Genomic DNA, 13535 nt, shown 5'->3' on the forward strand with positions numbered 1-13535 from the left:
TTTTAGCTTCGGGTGGTAGGCAGCAGTCATAAACTGTCCACTAAACCAATCCCCTTATATTGCAAAGGTTATTGAGACATAAAAGCAGCATTTTTGTACATCATACAAGATATACACAGTCACCGCAATGCAGTATTCCAATCCAGTTTTAGAATGACATGTCTCCACAGGGTCCTGACCATATCTGTTCAAAGCAAAAAAATACCACTATGGGAAAAAGAGGAGTAAATATGTCTTTGTTTGCTCTAGGTGTGATGCAGGCTACACTGGACAACGCTGTGAAAAGAAAGACTATAGTGTTTTATACGTAGTTCCTGGCCCTGTACGGTTTCAGTATGTCTTAATAGCAGCCGTGATTGGGACTATCCAGATCGCTATCATCTGTGTTGTGGTCCTCTGCATTACAAGGTGAGTAGCATAGTCAAAGATATCTTCTGCACTCTGATCTAGATTACAAGTGTTTTCTACAAAATAATACAGCTGGGAAGCATGGAAGCACATACATTTGTTTTCCCCCAGAACTTAGAAAGTTCTGGATTCCAGCTCCAAAAATCATGGTCAATACCCCTGGTTAATTCTGGGAGCTACTATTAAAAAAAACATTGTGTCCAAGCTCTGCTTTTCCTGTTCCTATTCAATCAACACTCCAACTATAACCCTGCCTGGAGGCTTGTGAGAAGTACTGCTTGTTCATGGCTGCTTGGACAATCTTTGTGTGGTGTAACACCGCAGGCTTAATTGTATGTCAGCTTTTACTCATGTGTCTGCTAAAAGATAACCATTGTGTTTTCATTTATATCAGCAGCCTTAAAATTGTTCTGAGGAACACCCCTGAAAACTTCTCAAGTTCTAAATCAAAAGATCAATAATGCCAAAAGAACTCCCATTATAGAAGACGCCTTGTCTACGGCCCACACCAGGTTTACTTTGTATGTGCAGTTTAAACATGTTCCCTGACAGGACTGGGAAACCTGCGGCTTTCCAGATGTTGACAGACTTCCATTTCCATTATCCATTGCTAATGCTTTGCCTTACTCTCCCAACATTTTACAGATAAAAATAGAGACACATGTAGCCAAGCAATTTCAAAATGTGGTCAAGATGGCAGAGACACACCATCCCCTCTAAATGTGAATTCTTGGGGGGGGGGGGGGGGTTAAGCTGAATGGAATCCATCTGACTTGTCCAGTAATTCATAACTGCACCCAAACACAGTAGAAAGTGTGATCTACTTTTGATGCCTCAAGGATTATAATTTCTTGTATTTTGGTATGACACTCTTTTTATACAGGCATATATACAGTTTAAATACAGTTTATATACTCCTGGGTAAGTCTATTAATTTAATTTGAAATAAATCAATCCCCCCTTTAAAATTTACTTATTTATTATATCTTAGCTCTTATTTAAAAAAGGAACCATTCCCTTACCTTTTTTCCATGAGAACCTTTTTAAAAGTATCCCCCCCCCCCCCCCCCATTTTCTCTGCCATTGCACCACTTCTGCCCTTTTGAATCTCTGTACCGGAAAATGGCAGTGAAGGCTCTTTGCTGTTTCCCCTCCAAGGAGCACTGAGAGAATAGAGAGGGTCAGTGTTTTGTTTTTGTTTTTTTAGGTTCTCTTGAGATGGACGAAACTCTCATATTATGCCACTCTACTCAGACAAGGAATCTCATCACATTGAGGTCATTAAGACAGGTGATAGCGAGGGGATTCACCATGGATCATGTTGAATCCACAGTGAGGTGTAAGGAACTCATTGCCCCATGCCCGGCATTGCCCCTTACTTCATCACAGGCAGATTTCCCCTATTGTTGCCTCCTGTTTTCCCAGCGCTACCTCTTACAACAGTTTGACCTCACTTTCAGCAAGAAGCCCCACTGGAAATATATCTACGTCATGTGATGGGATCTGGCGGGCTCTGTGCCTGAAGTGAGGTCAAACTGTCATAGAACTGGGTAGTTTTACTCATCTGATGAGGTCTAAGAAGATGGTTCCTTTTTATATAAGGTTTAATACTGTATCTTAACATTTATTAAAAAGTGAACCACTCCCTTCTCAGAGTACAGTGGCAAAGGTCTTTTCAAATGCTTAAGCAGGAAAGTGATGATGGTGGCCAGGGGACATTGTCCTCCTGAGATATTGATAACACTTCCCATCTGCACAGAATGACCCGCAATTTACACAACAACTATATCAAAACCCACAATTTTGGCTCCAAAACCTGCCCTCAACATGAAGTTAACTTAGACATGACCATGTACAACCGGTCATTATTTTTCATAGAGCGTGCCTTCCAAATGATGGTGTGGTTAATGTATACTTGGTTCCTTCAACCACCTTCTTCAGATTTTAAAACATGACATCTGTCTGTACTCCCAATCTCATCCGAATGAACCCATCTCCCAGCTCAAATGAATTCAATGGATTTGAGACTTTGACAATCGCTACCAGTCAAATTAGATAGAACTGGTGTAAATGGACTGAGAGGAAGTCTTTGTGTGAAGCAATTTAAAATGTTGTCTGTCCATAAATATTATCAATATAAATCTGTTATTACTTTTTAAAGAGGTTTACAGTTTCCCTAGTTTCTTTTGGCTTTTCCTCTGACTTCACAAGGTGATTCAGTCTTCCTTTAGCTACTCTAATAAATCTTCTGCCTGAAAAATAAATCCCTTTTCAAAACAAGATGATAGGAAAAAGGAGAAAAAAATAGATATATAGAAACTTTAAAAGCTCCAATATATCTAAGCATCCACATCTCGCTATGCTCAGAGGAGAGGTGTGACATTTGGGCCAGAAAAAGATACAAAATAATTCATAAATCCTTTTCTGCCCTAAAGGCATAATAGAAAAATGCCGGCTGTAGCCAGGAGATGGTTTGCCGACCCAAACTGGGTTCATCAACTCTTCCCTCAAGAGTTAGATGCTCCCTTGCAAAAAGGCAATGCATTATATTAAAGCAGGTTTCAAGGAACAGAACAATTTACACAGGCAAAAATACTGTGTACATAAAAGGATGGAGATGGGAAAGTAACTGCTCAACAGAAAAATGGCACTACATCATGTTTCCAAGCAATCTTCTCCAGCAGCTTCGGGCCCATCAGCTTTAGGCCATAAAGCAAGATAACCATTTGTATGTAGAGAAAATGGTTGGGTTTTACTTGAATCCTACCCATTCATCTGGGGAGACAGAAGAGTATCCCAAGGCCAACCTCTTTAATCTTTTTCACACACATAAGCCTTTTCTTTGTGTTGTCTTTCTCACAGGGGTCCTCAAACTTTTTAAACAGAGGGCCAGGTCACGGTCCCTCACACTGTTGGAGCGCCGGATTATAATTTGAAAAAAGCATGAATGAATTCCTATGCACACTGCACATATCGTATTTGTAGTGCAAAAAAACTTTTTAAAAACAATACAATAATTAAAATGAAGAACAATTTTAACAAATATAAAGCTATTAGTATTTCAATGGGAAGTGTGGGCCTGCTTTTGGCTGATGAGATAGGATTGTTGTTGTTGTTGTTGTATGCTTTCAAGTCATTGCAGACTTAGGTTGACCCTGAGCGACGGCCGGGTAAATGACCTTGGAGGGCCATATCCAGCCCTCGGGCCTTACTTTGAGGACCCCTGCTCTAGACAAAGAACCATATGCAACTTGGTGCGAACTGTCCAACATATATAATCAGTGACTTGTTCATATAAAGTCAAACATTAGCCATAAACTATAAAAATATGGAAATATTGTGGGTCAGTTCATATTAATTTTAGCTGGTCACATTGGGGTGATACAGTGAATGGTAGGGCAGTCGACTTGCTGTCATATAAGACACAGGCTGAGGCTGGATGTACAGTACGATAGAATGCAGTTTTAAAATGCAGATTATGTGCATTGAACTGGATTATATGGCAGTGTAGATCCAACCTAAGACCCTACCTGTATGCATATAACTTCCCTTGCACAGTTGTGTGTCCTCCCACCACCCAGCTCTGAAGGATCCTTGCTGCTATTGTTTATAGCTGGAAACGCTGGGTGTGAAGATATGATCCAGACCACGTCGTAGCAGCTGCTCTCAGCTAAATTGGGGAGGCTGGAGAAATGAGGGTGTTCTCCGAAATGGAGGATACCCACCTGTTCTTTCAGAGCAACCAGATATTCCTGGTTTCCTTTCTCTCGGGGAAGAAGGAGCATTCGTAGCCTTTCCTGGGGTGTGACAACTGCCAAGTGTGAGAGATTTTTGGACAAAGGAATAAGGGTGAGAGAATGGCCCTGTGCTTGTTATTGTGTGGCTTCAAGTCTTGTTCAGTTTTCTTCTGCTTCATTATTTGTGACCAGGGCAGCTTCTTCCATCTGGCAGTTTTGACAGCAGACTCCTTAATCAGGTGGCTGAATTAATGTCCCCTCCACTTACCATGGTACAAGGACACTATATACAGATTAGTGATTCAGACTGAGCATTCCAACTAAGAAGGTGGCTGGAAAAAAATCATTTCAAGATTTCTCCAATCACCTTTGTGGTTTTTTCTCTCTTATTTGACTAATTTGTGACACTGCTGCTGGGAATTTGAGGATTGGTACCATACTCTGAAATAGCCTACAGGCACCAAATGCTGCCTGAACTTGGAAGGTACTTGGATGGGAAATTGCCAATGAATGCTATGCGCTGTAGGCTATATTGCAGAGGAAGGAACTGGAAGAACTACCTCTTAGTATTCCTTGCCTAAGAAAATCTTTAGAGATTCATGGGATCACCATAAGTTGACAGGCGACTTTAATGCACGCACACACAGAGATACACACAAAATATGCACATATAAAATATACACATGTAACATTTTAAGGAAGAGGGGCCGACAAAGGGCAAGATGGATGGATGGCATCCTTGAAGTGACTGGACTGACCTTGAAGGAGCTGGGGTGGTGACGGCCAACAGGGAGCTCTGGCGTGGGCTGGTCCATGAGGTCACGAAGAGTCGGAGATGACTGAACGAATGAACAACAACAACAACAACATTTTAAAGGATTATAGCTTCTTTCTAAAAACACACACAAATTGAATGCAGAAAAAAGGTTGAAATTCTCAAAAAAACGATTCCTAAGCAGTAAGAAGCAGTGACGGTGCTGAGCTAGAACACATGGAGCTAGCTAACACACGATCTCTCTCTCTCTCAAACACCAGGAGGACACACAAAAAGGGTGGAGCTCACCCTGGTATATGTAGATCAGCTTTGCAAAAAAGACATGTGATCCACTTTCTTCTTCTGATTGGCTCTAGCAAGATTAATTTTGGGGGGGGGGGGAGTCCCAGGTGTGGCAGCCGAATGCAACCTTCCCATTTCCAGGGATCCGGCTGACAGATCACCTGAATCCCCTGAATACGGTACATCAAAAATACTGTGCACTAACAAATATCTAATAATGAGGGGTATAAAGCATAAATACAGGATTATCTATATAGTATTGTGAATGATTTTGGTATTGTACAGAAAGGCCTCTCTTGGCTTCTTAGTGAATAGCTATTATCTAGGTCTAGTAAGAGAAGCTCATGGTAATGAGTACAAGAGAGCATTTTAGTCACAATGTAAAATGTAACATGTAAGGGAAATGTGATACAATTATTTTGTTATTTATAATGCTTAACCTCAGAAATATGATATACGTCCCTGTTCACTAGGATATTTAATGGTTTTTTAAAAATGTTTCTTCCGTTTTATTATTTGATGATTCCTCGAGTTTTAACTAGCTCGGCTATTTTTTTTACTTCTCTTTTATTTATTTGTATTGATTACTTGACTGATTATGGCTACAGCTTGTGTTAGCATTTCTTGTGCAGTGTGGGAGGCGGTGTTTGTTTAGTGTGTTTTGTCAGATAGGCTTTTATAATTATTTTGAAATAATTTCACTGTACATATGGCATGAGCTCGAGAATTTATCACTATCAAATGCCAGAGCTTCTTTCAACAATAGAAGCTTTGAAATCTATTGATTTCCTACTGGCTCATTAGGTAGACTGAGCCCCCAGTGGTGCAGTGGGTTAAACCCTGTGCCGGCAGGACTGAAGATGGACAGGTCGCAGGTTCGAATCTGGGGAGAGGCGGATGAGCTCCCTCTATCAGCTCCAGCTCCTCATGCAGGAACATGAGAGAAGCCTCCCACAAGGATGATAAAACATCAAATCATCCGGGCATCCCCTGGGCAACGTCCTTGCAGACAGCCAGTTCTTGCAGTTTCTCAAGTAGCTCCTGACACGACAACAAATAAAAAAAAAATTAGGTAGACTTAGGTAGACTTGATCTTGGTTCCTCTCTCCATTATAGCTTCATATGTCTCCATTTATGTCCTGCTATGCCTGTCCAAATCTGGTCCATGAGGTTTGGCACCCATCTAAACCAGGGGTCCTCAAACTTTTTAAACAGAGGACCAGGTCACAGTCCCTCAAACTGTTATAGGGCTGGATTATAATTTGAATAAAACATGAATGAATTCCTATGCACACTGCACATATCTTATTTGTAGTGCAAAAAAACACTTTAAAACAATACAATAATTAAAATGAAGAACAATTTTTAAAAATATAAATTTATTAGTATTTCAATGGGAAGTGTGGGCCTGCTTTTGGCTGATGAGATAGGATTGTTGTTGTGTGCTTTCAAGTTGTTTCAGACTTAGGTTGACCTGAGCGAGGGCTGGGTAAATGACCTTGGAGGGCCGCATCCGGTCCCTGGACCTTAGTTTAAGGACCCCTGCTCTAGAAGAATGGAAAATGTGGCAGTGGGCATTCAAAGGGATTGCTAAAGGGCCAAGATCACTTATGCCCCCCTGCTCACTTTTGGCTAGCGGGAGCAATTGAAGCAATCTTTAGAGAAACATTCCTGTAAAAGAAGCTTCATGAAAATTTTATTGTTGCAAGCTATAGATTTGTTAAGTGGATAGTATATTTAAAATTTTAAAACACATAAATAAATTGTATTTTTTGTAAGCTCCCTGGAAGGGACAAGCCTGGAATGGAAGGGGGGAAAACCTTTCATGCAGTGTTTGTATGAAACAGCACTGCAACCATGAGTAGCTGAAGCCCTTTACTGCTTTCTCCTGAACATTAAAAAGCCATAGGAATGCCCCATGGGGCTTAAAAAAAACAGGGTCAAAAATACTGGAAATTCAAAGCTGCTCACATCTCATGAAGGCTGTCAGCCATCCATTTTCCCCCCATATTCATACTTTCCTGGTCTGAATTAGACTTGGAGACATACGGTATATAGAGGTTTCCTTTGTTTTAGTATACATGGTTTTTCAGCTGCCTTCTAGACATATTTTCTGAGCGTGGAAGTAACCCTGGCTGTCAGCAGGTCCCTGGGTATTTTCAGACTCCAAAATGAGAATCAGCTTTCTGGAAGAACACAAAGAATTGCCCCTTTTTGCTCCTTTGCTTGCCAGCCAGGGAAGGATAAGTCCTACACTCCGCCTGCTGTTTCTCCATGGCCTTATGTCCTTGTGTTCCCTCCATGGTCCTTTAGCAAAGCAAATTTCATGTTCTCTTTCCCTTCCCCGCCTCCCGTTCCCCGATTGCTTTCAGGAAATGTCCCCGGAGCAACCGAATCCACAGGCAGAAGCAAAACACAGGGCACTACAGTTCAGACAACACAACCAGAGCATCGACCAGGTTAATTTAAAAGAGCGCATGTTTCCACAATGGCAAAAGTAAGCTTCAGAGAGCTTGGACTTTACAAAATACAGTATTATAGACAAAAGATCTACACATGTTGCCTTGCATTTGTGGTAATCTACACCAATGAGAAGAAGAAAAACATGTACTACAGCTATATTTGATTATGTATGGATATATTTGAAATAGTATACATTGTCTTGATGTTTTTTTTCTGTAATGTAAATAAACTATTTATATCACACAATATAGTTTTTTCTTTTTCATGTATTTGTTATATATAATAAATACTCAGTGATGAGAAAAACTTTTTTTTGCTTTCTTACATTTTCAAAATCTGGCAAATATATTATCTTCTGATCCAATCACCCTGACTTGAAAATATATATATGCATCAATTTACTGTTAGCGCAATAGTACCATTTCAACATGACATTCTTCCAGGTTGATTGAAAGCAGGATGCATTTATGGTGTAAAATTAATGTAATTTTACATCTTTTAATAGCCATAGTTCAATGATATAGGAACCAGAGAGTTGTAGTTTGGTGAGGCACAAGCATCCTTTGGCAGAGAAAGCTACAAATCCCAGCATTCCATAGCAATGACACATGGCAGTTTAAGTGGCATCAATCTGCATTAGTTCTACAATACAGATGCATCCAAAGAGTGAGTTTTTGACATATAGTTTGCCGGTTGTTGTTGCTTACAGATCAACTCATTGCATTTGGAGGGCTGTTTGTAATAGAGGGTTTTAATTGTTCTAAGGCTCTTCTATTTGTTTATATTTTTAAAATAAGGGAATAATTTGTTGATGTGTTCTTATGGTTTGAAAAAAAATTCCTCTTCTCTGATTTTGTTTTAACTTACAGTTATAGAGCAAATTTACCATTTCTCTGATGTCTTGATTCACTATGGTACCATAATAGAAACACTAATTTAAAATAGAAGGAAAGGGAATGCATAGTTCTGCTATGTCTTAGAATTAAGAAGAAACCACTTGAGATTGATGTATGAAGAGTTGAAACTGGTGTCAGGATTTGCCAGAAAACAGCCTGTAACAATAGAGGTGTCAATTACATATTATTTTTAAAAAATACAGAGAACTACATCACCTACTGTAGCTTCCAGACATGTCTGTCCTGTTTGAGGGCCCTTTAGTTAAGTTTCTTTGACAGTGTTGGTGGGATATGGTCAGCATAACTGTGCAGAATTGCAATTATACTATTTTTAAAAAACCCACTACCGTGATTACCTCTTCATGCAACTCTTATCCCGGTTCTTCCCCTGAGTAACTGCCACTTGGGTCACTTTGGTGCTTTCTGTAATTTGTTTAAAACTTCTTAAGCTGGATTGGAGTCCCCAAAGCAACAGGCAAATTAAAACATATAAACAATATGGTAATAAATGGCATGCTGATGAAATTAAAACAGAAGGTAAGCAATATTCAGAAGCAAAGTGTGGAATTATTTTAAAAATGCAACGCCAGTAGGTAGAAAAATGTGCATGCTGGGAGAATTACACACTTCTTCAAGCAATTTAGCTGACAACATTTCGTTCAATCACTCACTCAGGCTCCATCTATACTGCCTTATAATGCAATTCAATGCAGTTAAACTACATTATATGAGTTTACACTGACCATATAATACAGTTTGAGGCTGGATCTACACTGCCATAGAATGCAGTTTCAGAATGCAGTGTAACTTCATTGAACTGAATTATATGGCAGTGTAGACTTATAACCCAGTTCAATGCAGCTAAACTCCATCTTTAGCTGTGTTGGGTTGTTGTAGATTTTTTCGAGCTATATGGCCATGTTCTAGAGGCATTTCTCCTGACGTTTCACCTGCATCTATGGCACATCCTCAGCTGTGTTATTTGGCAGCATAGATCCAACCTCAAATTACATTATATGGCAGCGTATATGGTGCCTCAGATGGGAGGAGGAAAGGGGTGACATGGAAGAGCCATCCAATGGGATTATAAATTGGCAGTAATATTGACAGAAAAAGAAGAAAGGGTGTTGGTTCAAATATTTATGAAGAAATAAGTGTTTCTGCATCCATGTGAGGAAGAAAAAATCCATCACTGCTGTGGTCATATGATCTAAAATAATCCAATGAACATGTATACCTGCCTGAAATGCCCTTTTCTACCAAGGTGACTTTAAGACATATCTGATTTTGGATTAAAGCAGGTAAGTGTGATCTTAATGGGCTCAGACCAGAGCAGTATACTGCAGACTGAAGTTGGGATACAGCCCTCAAGTGAATTTGGCCAAATATTTAATGGTCCACCTAAACCCAGGCAAGAAAAAGTTGACCTTAATTCACAAGGGAGGGTGTAGTGATTCATACCTTTGGTAGGCCGCAGCCTGGAAGTCAGTGAGCCGGCCTCCATGTTGGTAAGGCAGCTCAGAGTAGCAGACATCTTAGGAGAGGCAGCTAAGCAGAGGGGAGGAGCCCAGCTATCTCCTGATTGGTTAAGACCCGGTGGGAGGAGTTGGAGCAGAGTGTAAAAAGGCTGTCAGTTCTGACAAGGAGAGAAAAAACAGTTTTGACAGGGAGAGAAGAAGAAGGATTTCTGACAGGGAGAAGAGGGCAGATTTTCTTGGTGAGCTAAGAGTTTGCCTGTTAGAGAATAGTTTAAGGCAGGTGCTTCTACAGAATTTGACTAGAAGAGTCAAAGTGAAGACCTGTGTTCTTGTGTGAAGTTAGGACACAAGTGGTTATATTCTCTCAGGGACAGAGTAGTCTAGGGGAAACTTAGATACTCTGGGAGACAGCCAAGAGAGGCTTGTCGAAGAGACTCACTGCTACAAGGTATAGAGTAGAGAGGGGAATAGCTCATGTTAAAGAAAGGAACTCAGTTTAAAGAAACAATTTCTTAAGAAGATTGTGCTTCAGTAACAAATACGCTTGTGTACCTCATAGAAGTCAGTTGTATGTTTCAAAGATCTTAATAAACTTGTTCTCTAGTTCTCTGTTTAAACTGCCTCAGCCTTGATTCATTATATAATATAAGTTCCAGTAATTCTCAACATCTTTACAATTCAGTCACTTGAAAGGAGCCATATAAAGAAGGAGCTGGTGTATAAGAAGATTTATCTCAAGTTTAGCAACAAGACAATTTCTCAAATTAAAGTTTGAGTGGTGGCAGCAACCCTACCATTACACACTCACGTTTCCACAACACACAATGAAGTGCTTTGTGACAGGATTGTGTTAGTGTTCAGCCAGAGCCTGAATAAGTAAAATCCTGTACCCTGATCTTTCAAAGTGGTGGTCAGCTGTGAGAGGTTTAACAGCTGAAGGAACGTGTGTGGGTGTGTGCATGTCTGAGGGGATCTCTTAGAGAAATATTAGTTCAGGATCCTCTTCAGTCTTTACAGTGACCGTGTGTGGGCATATTCTTATCAAATTGAGAAAAGCAGGTGGGATCTGTGAAGGATCAGTCACGTATTTTCGTTATAGAGGGCAATGCTCAAGTTGTAAAACCTTTAGGTGAACAAAGAAAAATATGACTGAGACCTATGACATACAGCCATGGGCGCATGTCCAGCTTCATGTGGCATCATGAGAGAGATTGGAAGAAGGTAAGGAATGGTGTCTGGATAGTACAGCTGACTGTTGACTCCAGTAAGGGGGTGGTGGGAACAACACATGTGGTTTCTGCTTGGAACAGCAAAATGTCTTTGGGTTGCATCGATCACATGTGTAAGGACAGAGGGTTCCTTCTTGTCATGCATTCAGGGATGTAGCCCTCTCATGTTGTTAGATTTCATCTCCTGTTACATTTCATTAATTGGCTATGATAGTGGTGGTGGCGGCATGATGGTTGTAGTAATGGTGATGACAACAATGGAATGTATTTACTACTTACCACATAAAGTATTTCAAAATAATGATAGGATTGATGGGAAATTGAAGTCCAACAACATTTGGAGGACTCCACATTCCCACCTCTTCTTTAATTCTGAGATTTCTCCTTGAAAAATGAGCACCTTGGTTTCTAAATGCAGTTACTGGTTGGACACTTTAGCAGAAAATAGGCATGAAAAGTAGGTTCACAAGAAAAAATCAAGCTCATCCCATCTTGAGGTTGCAGGAAGAAGCCTCCAGCTTTTCATAACTAGAGTGACTGAAATACCTTCCTCTCTATAGTGTTAACATTACCAGCTAAAGAAAGCAACTGGGAATGTTAACGCTTAAATGTCAATGAGATGTTTTCTCATAGACATATTAGTGCATTGCAATTCTTTGCTGAAGAACACGAGGAAGCCACAAACAAAACATCACATGGATACACAAAGGTTGTTTCTTCTATTGCTGATGTTCATTTGCATATGTAAATTATTTAATTCCATTCATGAAGAAGGTATCAGAAGGCTCAGGGGAACATGAAATTTTGTAGAAATGCAAACATAGGAGAGGGCTGTGCAGAGAAACACTGCCCTTCTCCCCGCTCTCCTCCCAAAGAATGCAAGTGTTGAGGACTCCCTACAAAGAGGGGAAAATGCCAGGTAGAAAGGTTAACAAAATGTAAATCCAGGTAAGATTCTGTCCAGCCGACAAAGAAGAGTCATTCTCCACACAGCAATATTTTGTTGTAGGATTTGTTTGTAATAAACCATTTCTATTCTGTCACACAATTGATCTCAAAATCCAACAGTTAAGACCCTGAAGGCAAGAGAGGACAGGATGTCTTATGAAAATGGTTGAAGTCTATGTTTCCAAAATCTTGTTCAATCCAAGCTATTTCAAAGCTGACCCCCATTCAAAGTTGTTATTCCTTGGGGCCATTGTTACATTATCACTCATAGATTTCATTTCAGAATTGAATCTGAACAATCCTGTGTATATTTTCCTTATCAATAAACCCCACTTGATTCATACAGAAATCCCCATTGAGATAGCATTGGCAGAATTGCCATCATGCAGCTTGATTATAACAAATGATACAGCTACACTGTAGAATGAATGCAGTTTGATACTACTCTAACTGCCATGACTCAATGCTATGCAATCATGGAAGTTTTAGTTTTACAAGGTCTTCAACTCCAAAGAATGTGGGGCTTCATCAAACAACAATTCCCAGGTTTCCATAACATTGAGATACAGCAATTAAAGCTGTGTCCAACTGCATTCATTCTACATTATTTCTACACCATACAGTACACGTGCAATGTTTACTTGAAGATACATGAGTTTTCAAGGGATTTACTTCAGAGCAAATGCAGTAAAGAGTCTGCAGACATGAATGTATTTTCCACATTATCAAAACTATACTTTCCCCAGCTACAAATCCATATTTTTATTTTTAAAATAATAAATCTTACCCTTTGGACTTCCTTGGTTTCCATTCCTTACATCCATATTTAACTATAATGCAAATTAAAAGACCACACATGGGTAAGATGGTGGAGTTTGCTTTGATGTTGCTGCAATGAACCTCACTGGTAACAGTATGCTAACTCTCACTCTAAAACAAAACTTGCAGCTACGATCAGGGGAAAAAGTGCATTTATAGTCAAGGGGAACACAAGACAGTTAATGGTACGTCTGATGTGGGATGAGAGAAGAGACAGGCTTTAATCATTTTATTTCAAAGGAGCTTTAGAGATCTTTTGAAGATGAATTACTTCCCTGAGCTTTATCAGAAAAGAATAAGAGGCAGAGATATTTCCCATTCACCTTTTATCCAGCCCTTGATCTCTAGGTTAAACTAGGCGTATGCTTATAGGTAAGCTCAAATGCACAGATCCACAGCTAGACTGAGAATGGTGCATGCAGCCAGGATGTGGTTAGAGATCCAACACTAAACTCTGAAGTTCAGGACTCATCATATGAATTCCCATAGCCATGCTTCCA

General features: G+C 39.9%; 1 protein-coding gene across 1 annotated transcript in view; it reads left to right on the forward strand.

Annotated features, from left to right (window-relative positions):
* The window catches only part of TMEFF2 (transmembrane protein with EGF like and two follistatin like domains 2), a 297666-nt gene extending 289755 nt beyond the window's left edge, over positions 1–7911 (forward strand). Inside the window, exons 9-10 of the mRNA XM_060780754.2 lie at positions 250–408; positions 7575–7911. Coding sequence (XP_060636737.2) covers positions 250–408; positions 7575–7671 — 256 coding nt within the window. The 3' untranslated portion in view covers positions 7672–7911. The remainder of the gene's footprint in view (positions 1–249; positions 409–7574) is intronic.
* The last annotated feature ends 5624 nt before the right edge of the window (positions 7912–13535 follow it).

Source organism: Anolis sagrei, chromosome 1, assembly GCF_037176765.1.
Source record: "Anolis sagrei isolate rAnoSag1 chromosome 1, rAnoSag1.mat, whole genome shotgun sequence".
Lineage (NCBI taxonomy): Eukaryota > Metazoa > Chordata > Lepidosauria > Squamata > Dactyloidae > Anolis > Anolis sagrei.